The sequence below is a fragment of the Lepidochelys kempii genome, chromosome 2 (assembly GCF_965140265.1).
Source record: "Lepidochelys kempii isolate rLepKem1 chromosome 2, rLepKem1.hap2, whole genome shotgun sequence".
Classification (NCBI taxonomy): Eukaryota; Metazoa; Chordata; order Testudines; family Cheloniidae; genus Lepidochelys; species Lepidochelys kempii.
Window position 1 is genome coordinate 267642871 of NC_133257.1, and position 18379 is coordinate 267661249.

General features: G+C 48.6%; 2 protein-coding genes across 2 annotated transcripts in view; both read right to left on the reverse strand.

The window, feature by feature from the left end:
* CDC25A (cell division cycle 25A) overlaps positions 1-7542 on the reverse strand; it is a 39983-nt gene extending 32441 nt beyond the window's left edge. Inside the window, exon 1 of the mRNA XM_073329245.1 lies at positions 7472-7542. Within this exon, the coding sequence (XP_073185346.1) occupies positions 7472-7500 (29 nt within the window). The 5' untranslated portion in view covers positions 7501-7542. The remainder of the gene's footprint in view (positions 1-7471) is intronic.
* On the reverse strand, positions 6963-18364 carry LOC140905781 (E3 ubiquitin-protein ligase TRIM39-like). Its single transcript, XM_073329254.1, has 7 exons — positions 16862-18364; positions 15274-15360; positions 13579-13809; positions 12421-12443; positions 11204-11319; positions 10146-10178; positions 6963-7590 (listed from the first exon to the last, which is right to left on the reverse strand). Exons 1-7 carry the CDS (start codon positions 17279-17281, stop codon positions 7079-7081), a joined length of 1422 nt encoding a protein of 473 aa, XP_073185355.1. The 5' UTR covers positions 17282-18364; the 3' UTR covers positions 6963-7078.
* Between the last annotated feature and the right edge of the window lie 15 nt (positions 18365-18379).

Sequence of the window (18379 nt, forward strand, 5' to 3'; positions counted from 1 at the left end):
AAAAAAAAAAAAAAAGTCATTGCACATAAGGAGTAGAAAATTTTGGTCTGGATTCTGAGCTGCACCAAACCCAGTGCAGATTGCAGGGAATAGGAGGGGAGAGGGAGCCAAAGGTGGCTATCAGCAATCTATGTACCCTCACCCCCTGGATTCTAGTGCACTTACAAAAGATAAGCTGTATGCCTCTTATGCCTCTTCCCCCCACCACCCACCCCATTTTATATGGTAATTCCTGGAATGACAGCCAGAGATCTAGTGTGTGTAGGGAACATGTGGACAGGCCGAACCCAAATGGGAGCAATATGTCTGGAATCTCCCCTACTGTTCTGACTGCAGGGAAAACTGCCAGGACTGGTGCTTCCCAACCCTGCCCAGCCAGAGATGAGTTACAGGTACACACAGTGTAAGGAGAGCTTCTGATAGCAGTAGAATCTCACTATGCACATGTGCATTCACATGAGTGAGAGGCTGCTCTGTGCAAGGTGTGCAAGAGCAGCTTCAACATATTGTCTGACCTCAGGACTCATCAACGAATTAACAGTGGCCAGAGGCCATATCAGTGCAATGAGGGCATGAAGGGCAACCAAAGTACCCAAAACTCAACCTGCGCATGTGGATCCACATAGGGGAGAGGCTCTGACAGTGTGCCCAGCTGGCAGTCCTACCTCACTGTGCACCAGTGTACACATACTGTTAAGGAAAAGTTAGCACATGTGACTCCATTTTGGTTTGGGGCCCACCATTGTTTAAATGCCAGCACATCATACACCAGGAGGAGTAATCCTTAGATATCGAATCCCTGTGAAATCCTCCTCCTTGTCTCCAGCCTGCCTTGACTTCCAGTATCTGGTTTTTGTCAGTCTCTAACTCCCTGTCTCTTGGCCTTGATGTGAGGCCTCCCATCCTGATAATAAAAGTTACTGATGCATAGCTTTAGGACCATGCTGTGTAATTAACATACTGGTATAGCACGAGGAATGCACCAAGCAGGGATAGGTGGTAGATAAGACAAGGGTTTGTTTATTGGCTAAGGTTTCCGATGCACGAGGGCAACATGCTTTGCTAAAAGGTATATAACCTTTGTATAATTTGCATTCAGGGTCCCCTCCTGGCTAGCAGGGGGGCACCACGCTCGAGCGTAATAAACTTAGTGTCTTTTGGGAACTCTGCAGTTGTGGACTTTGTTTCTGTGCCTCAGCCTAGATTCGAACTGTGCGTGACCTATCAGGTATAATTCGCAGCACTGGTGTGCGTGTCCTATCAGGTATAATTCGCAGCATTTGTGTGCGTGTCCTACCAGGTGTAATTCGTAGCACTTGTGTGCGTGTCCTACCGGGTGTAATTCGTAGCACTTGTGTGCGTGTCCTACCGGGTGTAATTCGTAACAATACGCACAAAGGTGAGAGCGTGCCATGAGCCAGTGGCATGATGGCAAGCTCTCCAACCTGACCATGCACCAGGGAATGCACAGCAGGGAGCAGGTCTTCAAGTGCATCAATGGAAGAGGAACTTCACCATCCTGTCCATCCTCACCATGCACCAGAGGGATCACATGAGAGAGAGGCCCTTCCAGTGCATCCAGTGCCGGAGGCGCTTCAACTGCCAGTCCAACCTGGCTGTGCACCTGAAGGCTCACCAAAGAGCTGGCCATGACATGTGCAGGCCCAGGAAAACGCCCTTGGGAAGGGGGTTGAGGGTGGTGACCAGATCTCTTGATGGGGTCAGCCCTAAGCACCTGCAGACCCTGTGACCAGCTGCAGTGCTCAGGGGTCCCTCCATGAAAGTTTATGTACACCTTTTACAATGTCAAGGAGCTCACGTAGGATGCTGTATTAATGATGACAGGGTAGAAAATATTGTTTCTATAGCCCAATCCCTAACTCAAGATAGGCTTCCTCCTGACCACACCCAGCCTGCTCCTAGGAGCTGTGGACAATAAAGCAGATACTGGACACAAGCATCTCTGTGCATGTCCAGTCATTCCTGGGCTATAAACACTGCATAGGGGATGTCCCATACATCCTTGGGACAAAGGGCATCAGACTGCAACCATGTCTCCTTGTAAATTGGATAACATACCCTTGGATAGAACTCCTTTGGTGTTTGAGAGGATTTTTTTAACCCTTAGGTTGCTGCTATGTTCTAAACTCCTGGATAAATTTGTTTTTAAGACATCTCTCCTGTTTGGCCACCTGCTTAAATGAGTTAATAGACAGTCACTCTGTTTCCATTCATAACTTCAGTGACCAGAACATTCATTTTCTTTCTTTCTTGACTATATGTATAAGAACATAAGAACAGCCATACTGGGTCAGATCAATGGTCCATGTAGCTCAGTATCCTGTCTCTGATAGTGGCCAGATGCTTCAGAGGGAATGAACAGAACAGGGCAATTTTGAGTGATCCATCCCCTGTTGTCCAGTCCCAGATTCTGGCAGCTGGAGGTTTAGGGACACCCAGAGAATGGGGTTGCATCCTGACCATCTTGGCTACTAGCCATTGATGGACCTATCCTCCATGAACTTATCTATGCCTTTTAACTCGGTTATACTTTTGGCCTTCACAACATCCCCTGGCAACAAGTTCTATAGGCTGACTGTGTGTTGCGTGAAGAAGTACTTCCTTTTGTTAATTTTAAACCTGGTGCTTGATTAATTTAATCAGGTAACCCCTAGTTCTTGTGTTATGTGAAACTGAGTTTCTGGAATTGTGGCTTTAGTGTATGGGTGTCTGTCCCTGTGTGTGTCTATCCAGTTGGTTCTCTTTTGCGTCCATGACTGAGAAATCCAAGAGCCGAACCACCGTCTTTCAATACCTGGACAAACAGGACTTATTTTTCACCTAATAGGCTAAATGACTGGGGTCATGAAGAGCCAGGTGCCTTACACTGCATAGTCCATCATGGCCCAGGTCCTAACTGGGCTGGGGAAGCCCATGCCTTTCTTGGACATCTATGTACCTCAGCAGGGGGAAAACAAATGCCCAAAATCTCCCTATCAATGATCATCAGTGTGGCTGTCTGATTCCTGTCATGTTCTCATTCCAGTCTTGCTATGGTGACCACAATCACTCTGTTCAATAAGTGGTGTACAGTACAGTAAGTGGTGTAATTTTTAAAAATTTCCCATGATAAATTCTCACTGTTCTCAGAATTTCTAGAGCAGTGGTTCTCAACCAGGGGTACATATACCCCTGGGGGTACGCAGAGGTCTTCCGGGAGTACATCAAGTCATAGATATTTGCCTAGTTTTACAACCGGCTACCTAAAAAGCACTAGCAAAGTCAGTACAAACTAAAATGTCATACAGACAATGGCTTATTTCTACTGCTCTATATTTTATACACTGAAATGTAAGTACAATATTTATATTCCAATTGATGTATTTTATAATTATATGGTAAAAATGAGAACATCAGCAATTTTTCAGAAATAATGTCCTGTGACAGTTTTGTATTTTTATGTTTTATTTTGTAAGCAAGTAGTTTTTAAGTGAGGTGAAACTTGAGCATAGGCAGGACAAATCAGACTCCTGACAGGGGTACGATAGTCTGGAAAGGTTGAGAGCCACTGTTCTAGACTAGAGCATAAAGCCTGAGCCTGCAAGATGCTGAGCACCCTCAATGACTTCCTTGTGATCCTAGAGCTACAATTACCCACATAAACCAATAGATGGCACTTTCAAACAAAATATGCAAAGTAAACACAAAGTATGCATCTGAGGAAGTGAGCTGTAGCTCACGAAAGCTTATGCTCAAATAAATTGGTTAGTCTCTAAGGTGCCACAAATACTCCTTTTCTTTTTGCGAATACAGACTAACACAGCTGTTACTCTGAAATCTGAAAAAAGTAAACACAGTTGCCAACTTTCACGCGGTAAATAAGCACCCCGACTTTCACAATAAGCCAAAAATCAAGCTAATCCCACTTCAAAACAAGGCCAAAACAAGCCAATCCCAAAGAACCCCAACATGCTATGTGACTAGATCCCCATACCATGCAGTCTGGGACTGTGGTGGGCCCGCTGTGCACCCCTGACTCTCTCCCACCCTTACCCCTGCTTGCTGGGAGCCGATCAAAAAAAAGAAGCAACAAGTCAAAAACTAGCCAACAAGCAACTCACAAGCCAATTAACCCCAAATCAAGCCCCATTTCTGTGGTTTTTTTGGTGGGTTTGGCCTGTCTGTAAAATGAAATACAGAAAAGCTTCTCCAGTCGGGGTAGTTAACCCACCTCCCTGAGAGGCGGTAGCTGTGTTGATAGGAGAATTCTCTGGTGGACTTAGCGCTGTCTACACTGGGGTTAGGGGGGTATAATTATGTTGCTCAGGGGAGTGGATTTTTCACACCCTGGAGTGATGTAGTTCTACTGGTGTAAGTTTCTAGTATAGACCTTTTGGTAAATCGCCTCACCCCTTTGCAGATGGCAACAGGCCCATGTCACTGATGACCAAGATGATGGGGAACTGAATGAAAGTAGCTTGATTTGTTCAAAGCATTTTCAATCCCAAAGGGCTGACAGACGAGCTCCAGATGCACAGTTTGGTTTTTTTGTTTTGTTTTCTTTTACTGTAGCTACAAACCAGCTGAAAAGCATAAGCAGAGAAGGAGAGAGGGAGGTCCAAAATACTATGGGGAATGCATTGGGGCCTGTGAAAGGAACCCCATTAGCGACCCTAGAGACTGACAGTCTGTGTGTGTAGCACAGGCAGGAGCATTGCCAACCATCCCTGCCCTGCTGACATGCTTCAGTCCTGCTCCTGAGGGGACCACACCTTGGGCTGAAAGGGTAATTAAATCTCTGTGCCCCATGGAGTCTTTCTATCCATTGCAGGTATTGATCTGGCCTCCCATCACTGTTATTTTAGCACTTCATAATCTTGAACATATCTTTCCTGGGTGTCTGGCTGGTGAGTCTTGCCCACATGCTCAGGGTTTAGCTGATCGCCATATTTGGGGTCGGGAGGGAATTTTCCCCCAGGGCAGATGGGAAGAGGCCCTGGGGGGGTTTTCGCCTTCCTCTGCAGCGTGGGGCACGGGTCACTTGCTGGAGGATTCTCTGCACCTTGAAGTCTTTAAACCACGATTTGAGGACTTCAATAGCTCAGACATAAGTTAGGGGTTTGTTACAGGAGTGGGTGGGTGAGATTCCGTGGCCTGTGTTGTGCAGGAGGTCAGACTAAACGATCATAATGGTCCCTTCTGACCTTAAAGTCTATGAGTCTATATTTATCCTCTTAACTCCCCTGGGGAAGCAGAGAAGTACCATTAGGCCTGTTTTACAGATGGGGCACTGAGTGACTTGCCCAAAGTCACATAGGAAATCTGTAGCAGAGCAGAGTATTGAACTCAGGTCTTCAGTTTGCATCTTAACCACTAGACTCTCCTTCCTGTAGTCCTCCGCCTTTAGAGCCAACTCTGATGGAAACTGGTCCACGGATATTTGGCCCATCAATTCATAAGTCACCAAACAGCCATCAACAGGTAACAACTTCTGGACATTATTGATGCAGTAGTGATCCAAGCCAGTGACATGGAGGCTGAAGAGTTCCATGTCCATTATCAGTTCCCTGAGACACCCAGGCTCCCAACAGAATTAGCTTTACATACAATATTGGTGTCATCTTTACAGTAGCCAAAAATTTCCCCCCATAATTAATTTACTAAACCACCTTAGTTTCATGTGACTCTTCTTCCTTCTCCTCCTGATGGATGTAGAGCAGGGGTGGGCAAACTATGTCCCGCAGCTGTTTTAAGCTGGCCCTCAAGCTCCCTCTGGGGAGTGGGATCTGGGGCTTGCCCTGCTCTGGTACTCCAGCTGGGGAGCAGGGTCGGGGGCCGTTCCATGTGGCTCCCAGCAGCAGCGGCATGGCCCTCCTCCAGCTGGGGAGCAGGGTCAGAGGCTGCGCCACATGGCTCCCGGAAGCTACGGCATGGTCCCCCTCCGGCACGCCAACGGGAGTTGCAGGGGCAGTGCCTGCAGATGGGGCAGCGTGCAGCAGAGCCGCCTGGCTGTGCCGCTGCCTAGGAGCCGGAGAAGGGACATGCTGCTGCTTCCAGGAGCTGCTTGAGGTAAGCGCCTCCCAGAGCCTGCACCCCTGAGCCTCTCCACATGCCCCAACTCCCTGCCCCAGCCCTGATCCCCCTCCAGACCTCCAAACCCCTCGATCCCAGCCCAGAGCACCCTCCTGCACCCCAAACCTTTCATCCCCAGCCCTATCCCAGAGCCTGCACCCCCAGCCAGAACCTGCACCCCGCACCACAACCCCCTGCCCCAGCCCTGATCCCCGTCCCACCCTCCAAACCCCTCGGTCCCAGCCCAGAGCACCCTCCTACACCCCAAACTCCTCATCCCCAGAGCCCACACCCCAGCTGGAGCCCTCAGCTGCCACGGGGGGCCCCTGGAGCTCCCAGCCACCACAGGGGGCAGGGGGCCATTGCAGCTTTCAGCTACTGGGGGGACCCTGGAGCTGTCAGCCGCAGTGGTGGTGGGTGCTGGACCTCCCTCCCTCCCCTCCCACAGCAGGGCTCAGGCTCAGTCCCACTGTGTCACAGTTATTTTTAATGAAAGTCAGGGACAGGTCACAGGCTTCCGTAACTGTTTGTTTATTGCCCGAGACCTGTCCCTGTCTTTTACTAAAAATAACCATGACAAAACCTTAGCCTTACCTCTAGTGGTAAAAGTGCAGATTTGAAAGTATAGCTGCATTTACACTCGGGGCTTTTGCCGGCACAGCTGTGTTGGTCACAAATTACACCTCATCACACCCCTGCCTGACATAAGCGTGCCAGCAGAGTGAAGCGACGACGCTTGTGGTGACAACCTGGCATGGACACTTAAAGGGGCAGTAGATAACATCCAGTAGACCCTACAGGTTGATGGCAATTCACACAGGAGATGACGCAGCCCGAGGCTATGGGTAATGAGTACAGATGAACTTACTGCAATGAGAAATACAAGCAGGTCATGTCTGAGCGTTCGCTTAGTTAGGGCTATTTTAATGAATCCTCTCTTTTTCCAGCTGCAGGCAACTGTGCAGGAGTTCTCCTGTGAGAGTCACTGTAAGAAGCTTGATACCCATCAGGGACACATCTGGATACATGATTCTGGGGACCAGAGCCAAAAGTAAGGGAAGATTTTCTCGTTGAAAGAGGCAGAGAAATTGAAGATTTGGGCCATGTTCTCTGCATTGTAAAAGGTCACTTGCCCCTCTTCATAGTCCAAGTGAACTCGGATCTTCCTGGGCTTCTCGTCAAGTGAGAGAGGGGTCGGGGGGAAAGTGAGAGCTGCATATTGACAATCCCAGCCCAGCCGTACAGCCCAGATCCCTTCCGTCTGAAGCCTTGACGGCCCGTTTCTCTCCACAGACTCTCTGGCAGCCCCCACAGCCCAGCCATCCCCATCTCCTACCTCCAGCTCCCAATAGTGTCTCCCTGTTGTGAATCCCTCAGAGCCCAGGACACAGGGGCTCACCATGAATCTCTTGGGATTGTCAGGCACATCCAGCCGCCCCGCTCCAAGTCTCACGCTTTTCCCATCCTCTGACAGGACGAGGTGGGGATTTGCTGTTTCCGGATCCAGAGTCACGTTGACTAGAGAATGATGCAGATAGAGAGAGGCAGACAATCAGAGAGAGGCAAAACCCCTTTTCAGGTCAGCTCTGGAGCAAATCGGTGAATCTCCTTCCTCCAGAATTAAATGAAGTGGGGAAGGCAGGAGGAATGTTCCTGGTCTGAGCCAAGAACAGGAAAAACTCCTTCCACTGGAGCTAAATCAGGAATAAAAACATGGGTGACGTGTGACTCATGCATTTGGGGAGGCTAGGTGCGAGCGCCGGAAGTGGGAGGGGCCACCGACACCTGGACCATGGTCCTGCCCCCTGCTCCCCCCCAAGGCCCGCCCCTGCTCAACCTCCTCCCCCTGAGGCCCCACTAACACTCCACCCCCCTGCTTTGCCCCAGGCCCTGCTCTCACTCAGCCCCCTCCCCTGAGATCCCTGCCTGCTCGCGCCTCTTCACCCCCTCCCCCGAAGCCTCCCCCGCCCACTGCTCGCACCTCTTCACCCCCTCCCCTGAGGCCTCCTCGCTAAGGAGTGGCAGGGGGGCCTCAGGGATGGGAGCGGTGGGGTCCTCGCGGGAAGAGGTGGAGCGAGGGCGGGACCTCGGGGGGGAAGAGGTGGGGCAGGGGCGGGAAGAGGAGCAGCGTGGGTGGGGCAACAGGGGAAGAGGACAAGCAGGAGTGGAGCCCCGGGGCGGAGCATGAGCGGGGCAATGGCCCAGGTGCCCTTTCAACAGAGGCGGTGCTTCAAAGACGGCAGGCCGGTGCACCTCCAGAGGGAGGGGCACCGAATCCCATTTGGGGAGGCTTAGCCTCCCCTAGCCTCTTATATCCGTCGCCCATAAATAAAATTGCACATGGATGCAATCCTGGACCCACTGAAACTAATGGGAGTTTTGCCATTGACTTCAGCAGAGCTAGGATTTAACCCCATGAATGCAATTGGCTTTAGCTTCAGCGGATTGTATGTTGGACCATTTCCAGTCCACTTTGGATTCTACTTGTCACCCCATAGCCCGGATGCACACGGGACTTGTCTCAATTTCTGTTTCAACCCTGGCATGGCAGTGAAAGAGACACAGGTGCAGCGAGTTCCCCGGTGACTTTCTGTGCTATGCTTTTCTGGAGAGAAGCGTGCTTTTATGCCACAATGGTGGAAGCTGTGCTGGTGAGAGCTCAGTGGAAGCACCATTTCCTTGACCAGTGTGGACAGGGATTTTTATAAGCAGGGATGTGCCTGTATCCCTGGCTTTTTGGGGGTGGTAATGGAGGGAGATGTTCAAAATCCCAACCTAGATCTAAATTCTGGGGCTGTCTCCTCTTGCTGTTATGGCCTTAACCAAACCTCTGGTTCCAAATATTTTTGAATGTAAGGCTGTTGCATATCCAGATCAGGCCTATTTCTACTGTGTAGTGTAGGCCCCTATGTAGACTCTATAGGGTACATAGATCTTTAGCACAGTTCTTATCTACTCTGCTTTAGGAGAAGGGGGTAGAACATCATGTTTAAAAGACACTGTTGCTGCTACAACGGTTTCAGTTTTACTGTGGACAGGGCCTAAATACTAGGGAGTTAGCGATGGTAACAGTTCTTAGGGTTACAAAAAAGGGTCTGTTCTTAACTTGGGTTAGCCAACCTGCGTGAGCTCATGGGTTAGAATAGCGGTGAAGACACGGCAACTCAGCTTGGACCTCAGGCTAAAGCCCACAGGTATGGAGGAGCCAGGGCTTACAGTCAGTCTTAGAACTCAGCTGCCGCCAACCCCAAGGTAGTTTCTATAAAGTAGTGATCACCTTCTCATTGGCCTGCCGTCACCTGGCCACTCAGTAAAACCATCTTATGTTTGTCTAGCCCCAGCCCTTTCACCTCATTCCTATTTTGTATTTTTCATTACACTGACAGTTCCTCAGCCCCTCCTTTAAACCATCATTCCAGCAACAACTAACTGCGTCACAGGATGGCACCTGCCTGTCTCCAGGGGTTCATACAGCTGGTGGAGACAATCTCTTCTAATGGCGAAAACCTCTCTTTGGTTTCAGTTGCCTCTTCTCCCAGAAAATCCAGAGGGAGTAGAGATGGTCTGAACCAAAATTGTGGATCAGAGCATCCTTGAACTTCATTGACATTATGAATCTGGATCCTAATCCAAAAGTGCCTGTGAGGATATGTGCGCTGTTTCTTTAAGAGCCTAGTTCAACAAAGTGTTTAAGCAAGTGCATAATTTCAACCATGTACGTAGTCCTCTTAAAGTTACACGTGTTTAATACCTTGCTGAATCTGAGCCAGAAGGGAGAAGCAGAGAGAGACAGAGTAGCTTTAGAGCTAATAAAGTTCTGAGTAACGTTCCCTGTTCAGTGTTAGAAGACAGCAACTTTCTAGGATTCTTTACCATTGTCACAGGACAATGCTGGGCATGTATTTCTATAACAGACCTAATCACAACCCAGATCTGAGCCCTCGCCAGTTCGCTGTGTTCTAAATCCACATCCAGACATTGTGGCCTACGCCCATCTCTGCAATGGAGAAGTAAGTACCTCATTTTAGAAAATCTTTGCCTCTTATTTGTTCCCGGCAGTCACAGAAACGTACCTTTTTCTTTATCCAGCTGAGCTCGCAGATTCTCTAGGTGAAGAAAAAGGAGACAGGGATGAGATGTCATGCACACCAGTTCTCATGGCACTATTCCAGATATGCTGTCTGTGCCAAATCCTGAGTATAAAGTGGTTGGAATCTGTGCAAAATGTCACAATCTCACACTGATCTGGCCTCCCATCAGTTGTTCATCATATCCAAAACCGGCATTGCACACCCTTCAGCCATGTCACCAGGAGGGACAAAATCACCCCAGCACACCGGGTTCTCTAACTTTCCATAGATATGCAAAGAGGCACATGCCATGACCCTAGCTGGGGCCGCCTGTGGGGCCATCCAGAGATTCATGGATTTGCAAGACTGAGTCAGATTTTGGAACTTCCCTACATGGCGCCTGGTGTGATGCCATCACCCATGGTCACTCTGGCTGGTGCGACAATCCCTAGTAGGCTATGTGTGTGTGTCTTTTCCTGCCAGTCTTTGTAGCACTGTGGTGGTAGCATGATTATCTCTAGTTAGAGGGGACAGAAGCCAAAATTTGGAACAACCCGCCACCCACCCCAAGTACACCCCATTGCTTCCCTCCTCCCAGCTCCCACTGAGTGTTCTGTTATATCACCTCCCAAAATTGTGGATCACCCTCTCTGCCCCTTCATGTACAGCAAACACATTCAGTTCCCAGAACCCTTTGCACTGGCTGCATTGAGGCTTCACAGGACTCCGGAGCGGATGGAGACTCATAGGTGCCAACAAGACATGACAGAGTAGAACCAAGGGCAGACACACTTCTGCATGAGGAATCAGCTGGCAGAGATTTTGTAGCTGAAGATGGTTCAGGAGTGGTGAGGAAAAAAGCTAAGGTCCAGTGAGAGACGTGGTGGGGACCCACAATGATAAAAAACAGACGAGAAAGAGTGAGTGGGGGAGGAGGACAGAGGCAAAGGAGCAACAGCATATGGGGCACCATGAACCAGAGAATGGGATGGAAGAGAAACACAATGGGCCCCTGGGGAGACAGGACTGGAGACATCACCCACAAGGTCACTTTGTTTTACCTTTGAACATAGCCAGCACCCCCATTACAAGGCTATTATTTTCAGAGAAGTCGCTGACTCTCTTCTTCAGCACAGGAGAAACGGGCGCTGGAGTTGGGACTTTCACACACTCGCACCTAGGAAAACACACATATCCTGACGTCTGGTCTACACCTAAAAGTTAGGTTGACCTACCTTCATCACTCAGGGCTGTGAAAAATTTTATGCCCTGTACAATGCAGTTAGGTTGACCTAACTCCCACTGTGGATGCAGCTAGATCGATGGAAGAATTCTTCCGTCAACCTCGCTACCACCTCATGAGAGGCTAAATTTATTACAGTGATGGAAACCTTCTTCCGTTGTTTTAGTCAGTGTCTATGCTCCAGCTTTGCTGCAGCAGCACGAGTAGTGTCGATGCACCCTGAGAACATTCACCCAGCTGTCGAATCCCAAACTCTCCACCCGCGCAGAGAGAATAAAGACCTCAGCCTATGAGCTGCTGAGCCCATCAACACCCTAACAGGGACAAGTGCATCTAATCCGCATGGCAATTATCAAAATAGGAAGGGCAGCAGTTATACTGCTTAGCAAGTACAAATGTGTACCTTACAACCCCGCTATGAACTATTATTGTTATGCAGATTACAGAAGTGTCCAGATAAAATCAGGGCCCCGTTGGGTTGGAAGCAGCACAAACTCACAACAAGAGAGAATCCCTTTCCTGAAGGGTTTATAGTCTAACTAGACAAAGGCACAGGGAGGGGACGTGACTGCCCAAAGTCACCCAGCAGGTCAGTGGCAGAGCTAGGACTAGAACCCGGCTCTCCCAATACCTGGTTTGGTCCCCTGTCCACTGGGGAGTTAACACCTCATTTTACATGAGGAGAAAGAGAGGTACATAGAGGCTAAAACATGATTTTTCAGTGCTGCTGAGCAGACATAACTCACTGACTTCAACTGGCTGTAGGGGACTTGCCTGACCCCTCGCTCTCACCAAATGCCAAGTCATTTAGTATTATTTTAAAAATGTAAAACAACAAAGAAAGTTGAGTTTTTATCAAAGTACCATTCCCGTGGCAACCAAAACTCAGCCCCTTTGTACAAATGACAGATATATTAAATACAAAACATTCCCACAGTTGCTGCATGCTGGGAAGCTGGGTCTTCAGGACTGTTTCCAAGACTTTTCTGAGCACACCATGGGGGGAGGGAGAGCGGGAACGAGCCCAGTAAGTACCTGTTCAAGGTGCTGCCAATGTCCTAGAAGGGAAAGAAAACAGATGATCAGTTCATGTGCCACAAGAAAGGAGGGTCGAATGCGGCTCTCCGCTACACCAGGGCAAGTCAGTGGGGCCATGCTGGTGAATCCAGCCCGGCAGGTTTCTGCTGGGGGGCCTGAATCACTTTGTGTTTGCAGTTTGAGTCCCATCTGCAGATCTCCACACTGGAGAACATTAGATTTCTGGTAACTTAGGCCCCCATCCTACAATTGACTTCACATGGGCAGGTGCCTGCCCATCTGTGGGGCTCCATGAAGGCGAAGGGGTCTGCCTGCATGACTTTCACTGCAGAATCGGCACCAGAATCAGAAGTAAAAGGAGGCTTTATTTGATTCCCAAGGATGGCTCCCTCATCTTCTCATCTCCATAGCCCCTCTTTCTCTGCCTTTTTCCCACCTCATGAAGATAAGATGCCTCCAGCCATTCTAGCCTCTTGCGGCAAGTGCCGTAGGACCACCCACCTCTTCCCCCGCCTCATACACCAAAAGGCACAGAAGCCTTGCGCTCACCCTCTCTTCCAGTCCTGACACCTCCCTGCATGCAGCCCCTCTGGGCTCCTCCCCATTCTTCTCCACAGTCAGCCTCAGATCCTGACGTACTCTGTGTCCCTGGTCTGGTTGGAAGTGAAGGCCACAGGACTTCCTTAAAGGGTGGGGTTTGTTCCTCCTACAAGTCCTGACCTGACCCATCTCCCAGCAGCCAGAAATCTTCCCTTCATGCCTGCCTACATAGCAACCTACTGGCTTTCTCTGAACCCAGGAAATGAGCCAGTTCCCAGGTGACATCCCAGGTGGGAATTAAATAGATAAACATTAACCTTTTGGACACCAGGTACTTTCTGAAGCCCCAGAGACTGTTTGGAGTTTCTCCTCATGGGTAATTTTTCTCCATTTCTATTCAAGATCATTCAGAGGAAGAAACACTGCCTCTGTTTACATATAATCCAGAGACCCACTGACACCATATAGTTCAGTGTTTCAATCTTACAGTCAGTATTTCAGTTATACCGTGAGCTCTGAGTCCTGGACTCCAGTATCCCATAGCTGGGCTTCACTAGCTCAGGAGTCTTTCCTCTTTTTGCACAGGGTCACAGAGTATGTACAATGCAGCCTCACCTTCAGGAATTCTGTCGCTGGCTGGGAACATTTCCTTTCTATCTCGCTGATGAGTTCGTTGAGTAGTAACGTTTTCTCTGAAACTTTGGTTACATATTCATTCCGCCTCTTTAAAATCTCCTCGTCGAGCACTTCCAGCTGTGCCAGAAGAAGGCACTGTTGTTCACTAAGAAAGTCATGCAATTGCTCAAATTCCAACAAAATCTTCCGTCTCTCCGATTCTGTCTGTCTCTGCAGGGAACAGATATAACGAGGGGAGGGGCACGTCAGTATTACAGGTGGAGTCTTTTCACTCTCCATAGATCCTTGTGTGTGTGGATGTGGCAGATGAGACAGAGTTGGGGGCTGGAAGAATAAACCTTACAGTGAGAAAGAAGGACAAAAGAGTCTAAGGGGTAGGAGATCGAGAAGTGGAGTAAATCATAACTGAGCCAGTGGAGAAGACAGCAGGAGGAGTTGTAGAGAAGCCACTGGAAATGACAAGAGGACCTGGTGCGTGTTGTTGAAGGAGATGAGGTGGTGGCAGGACAGAAGAAATGGAGCTGAGAGGTTAGGGAGGAAGCAGTGTTTAGAGAAGACAAGGTCAAGTGAGTAGCCGTTTTGTCAAGAAGGAGATTCAAAATAGGGATGAAGGTCAAAGGAGAAGAGGAGGGGGAGGCTAAGAGGTTGGGCTGGACACCAGTATGGAAACTGAAGTCCCCAAGGGTGAGGGTGGGGATTGTGAAGAGAGGAAGAGCCAGGACTCAAAGTCAAAGAAGGTGGCCAAGGAGGCATCGGGGGTGTGGAGGCAGTGGTTGAGGGTAGAGGAGGCCACCATCGGGGAAAGTGTGTATTGAAACAGTGTTAGACAGGACACCTGATTTTATGTGGGTGCCAGGAGATGAAGAAGTCTTGGCAAACTAACCCTTTTGGAGACGGAGTGAGCCTGCCAGGGAGAGCAAGAGAACAAAAAGTGGGAGGTTGTGAACGGGGGCTGAGATTGAAAAAGAGGATCCAGAGGGACAGAGGTGGTGACGGGGATGGGGGTGGGAGGCAGGGAGTATGGGGATGGAGGGAGGACCAGGGTTAGGGTAGATGTCACCAGAGGCGAGGCAGAAGCAGCAGAGATGAGATGTGGATTTGCCGGGGGCAGGGTTGAAGGAGGGCAGTGAGGGTAAGGGAGAACTAGTAGTAGCAGTAGAAAGTGGGGGTTAAAAGGGATATGGAGACAGTGGGAGAGGAGGGAGGGAATAACAGATACATTAGTAGAAGATCAAGATCAGTTGGGAAGTGATCTGCTAACCAGAACGAGAATACACCTGTAACCAATACTGTTTGCAATGAATAGCTCTGCCAGCTCTATGGACCCCAGACAGAGTAACATGTTACTCATGAGGGGGTGTAGTCCGCACTGTCCGCTCATGGAACAGCCAAGTGCAAAGCATGCCTGTATTACTGCCACATTACTAAGGCCGTGTCTATATGGCAGGTCAGTGCACGGCAAGCTCAGATGTAAATCTACCAGCCTCCTGTGCAGTAACTGGCCCTGTGACCCTGCCCAAAAGTTCCCTAGTGCGCTGTGTGAAACTGCAGGGTCGTGGCGGTGTTGTCAATGTCATGGTGTGAGCCCACTTGTCATGCGAGCAGCCAATATGAGCCCTAATACTGCTGTGATGAGGCCCATGTAAACAAGTAGAGAGCTAGGTAGGTAGATACCAGCAGTTCATCGCTTTTCTCTTCTCCATACGGCTCAAATTCTTCTCTCTCTTGTTGTAAGAAACACAAATTGCTCTGAAGCTTTTCCTGCAAAGAAATATGGATTTGGTGATTTCCGTGTTTTATTTTACACAATATACAGCAGTATTATGTTTGGTTATGTCAGCTCTACACATCTGCAAAGCTCTCTTATGGAGTGACAGTAGCAGCTTGATAGTTAAGGCCAGCTCCCCGTTATAAGTCCAGTTTTCAAGCCCTCCTCTAACGTCCCCCTAAAGAAGCCAAAAAACTCAGGCAAAGAGTTTTAAAGTTATCATGACTAAAGCTTTAGTTTACTTGTTGAAAAAAATCCTAACTTTTTGGCCAATAATTCTAAAATGTTTTGATATGGGGCCCCCAAAGATGTTTTGTTGATCTTACTGAGAAGTGCCTTCTGGTATTGGGGGCTGAGTTAGCTGGAAAGGGTTTGAAAAGATATAAACACTTGTTTTTACATTAATAAAATGGATCAATGAAGTTATTGGCATGTAAAAATTCATCATACTCTCAGTCATACTTTTAGTCTGGTGGAAGTTTGCAAGAGTTAGTAGGAGTTGTTGGGTTTGTTTTTTTTAAATGTAATGAGCAGTTACCAAAGTTTGAATTCTCCAGATAATAAACACTTACAATGTTATCTATTGTTATCCTTTTTGTTGTGAATGTTTGAAGACTAGCTACAGTGTAACTTGCATGGGGTGACTGCAAGTGAAGGATGAATATATGGCATGAATTAAGCGTCTTCATGCTTTAACTAGTTACTTCTGAGTTTTTGAGGTAGAAGAACTCTATTGAGATTATAATAAATAAAATCACAACAAATGAATAATAATACCTAGCTCTTGTATGCATTTTCTGAGTGGTAGGTAAATTCCACTGAAATATACTGTCACCATTACAAACCCTAACAAAGGTTTTGTTTGTGAATTTCCCTAGCTTACACACAGATGTGTCGATAGCACTTTTCACCCTAAAGCACTCCACCAGAACAACCAGCATTTACAGTTTACAAACCAGTCCAAGATGAGCCACAATGAGTAGAAGACTCAAGCCAGCACCTGAGCGAGAAGGGATTAGAACAAGACCAGCAGCCGGATCAGTGAGCCAGACCCAAATTGGTCTGCTCATCATACATCGTCCATTTCTCTTCTCATCTCTCCTCTGGCTTCTCAGCAGGACAGGCTCTCGGGGGGAGTGGGGAGCCGGGGGGTATAGGGCACGCTGGGCAGTGAGTCCCTTGCGGGGGAGGAGGGAGCCGGGGGGTATAGGGCATGATGAGCAGTGATTTCCCTGCAGAGGAAGCTGCGGGGGGATAGGGCACGCTGGGCAGTGTGTCCCTGGTGGGGAGGGGGAAGCCGGGGGGGTATAGGGCAGAATGGGCAGTGTGTTCCGGGGCAGGGAGCCAGGGGGTCTGACCTTCCCCTGACCTGGTTTGTTTACTAGAACCAGCTTCTGCCCCCCCCTACAATTCAATGGGAAAACTTCCATTGACTTGGACTGAGCCCCTAGACAGCGTCTCTTCAGAGACATTACTTAGTGCCGGATTTCCTACCTTGTAGGCCTGCGCCACCTCCTCTATGGGAGCCAGGGTGTGATCCCTATGCCCCCGGGACTCCCTGCACACCAGGCAGATCGGTCTCTGGTCCTGTTCGCAGAAGAGTTTCAAAGACTCCTTGTGCTCCTCGCACACAATCTCTTGCGCTTTCTTTGCTGCTTCAACACCAAGCTGCACAGCGATTTCTACCATGTTTGCCAGCTGCCTGTTAGGCCTGAAGTTTCTTGGCTGGATTGTCTTTCTGCACTGAGGACAGGAGAGGTTCCCGGATGATTCCTTGCAGTACTCACTGATACATGCCCCACAGAAATTGTGGCTGCACTCGGTGATCACTGGATCTTTGAAAGAGTCCAGGCAGATGGGACAAGTGGCTTCATTTTGGAGATTTTCAGTCAGAGTCACAGCAGCCTGAGCCATGATTCTTTCTCCAGGAAACAGAAGCAAAGTGAGTTTCACTTTCGTCTGCTCAGCAATGGGTTTGCCAGCAGTGGGTGTGGACGCCCTCCTCCCCTGGCTTTGTGCCCAGAAAGTCCTTTGCCCTGCAAGCTCCTAAGTCACACCCTAGAGCAGTGATACTCAGATCTCAGTAGTTCAGGAGCCAATTTAGCAATCAGTATTACCCAGAAGAGTCACAGTCATGTGACTTCATTGTTTCATTTATTATAGTGCTCTATATTCATATTTAAACAGTCTGAGAGGGGAAATATTTAGTTAATATATATCATTCTGACAGCAAATAAGTTACTAACTTAGTGCAAGTTAATAATGTAATTGGTTAATGAAATAGTAAAAGCTTCCTGATTGGTTAATAATTAAATCACAGTGTTTTAATATCACGTGCTGCAGAGAGCCACATGAGACACATTAAAGAGCCGCTTGCAGCTTTCGAGCCTTGGCCTGAGTATCATTGTCCTGGAGAGTCAATATGGGGGCATGGAGGAAAGACACACATTCCTATACCCTTCCCCAGGAGCAAGGGAAATGTTCTTGCGCAGAAAATGTGAGTGTTGCAGGCCTGTCAGTTTAGATGAAGGATTCTCTTGGGATTAAGGACTCAAAATTAGCAGCTCTATGGTAACATTTTCCAAAGTGCCTAAGCAACTTAGGTGCCTAAGGGTACATCTCCACTGCAAAAACCCTTCCCATGGCAGCGAATCCCAGAACTTGGAGCACAGGCTCTGAAATTGTCCTCCTCAAAGCCCGGGGTTCAGCCTGAGCGGGAACATCTACACTGTTATTTTGGGCCCCATGACGTAAGCCCCATGAGCCTGAGCCAGTTGACATGGGCTCTAAGATTTGCTCCCATGGGTTCTTTTAGATGTACCCAAGGTACCATTTTCAGAAATATAATGGGATTTATTCACTTAAGCCACTTAGGAGTTTTTGAAAATGTTTCTCCTATGCTTTACACTAGCCTTGGACCTCACTCTATGTCTTGGGAAAGTCACCTCACTGCTTTTTGCCTCAGTTTCCCCTTTTTGTAAAAAAACAACAGGGAAATACTGACTAACCTCA

Coding starts and splice junctions, on each gene's coding strand:
- LOC140905781 (XM_073329254.1), bottom strand. CDS start 17,281: ATGGCTCAGGCTGCTGTGACTCTGACTGAAAATCTCCAAAATGAAGCC. Junction 15,361..16,861: donor AGGTGGCGCAGGCCTACAAG/GTAGGAAATCCG, acceptor ATTTCTTTGCAG/GAAAAGCTTCAGAGCAATTT. Junction 7,591..10,145: donor TCAGCTGGATAAAGAAAAAG/GTACGTTTCTGT, acceptor ATCATTCTCTAG/TCAACGTGACTCTGGATCCG.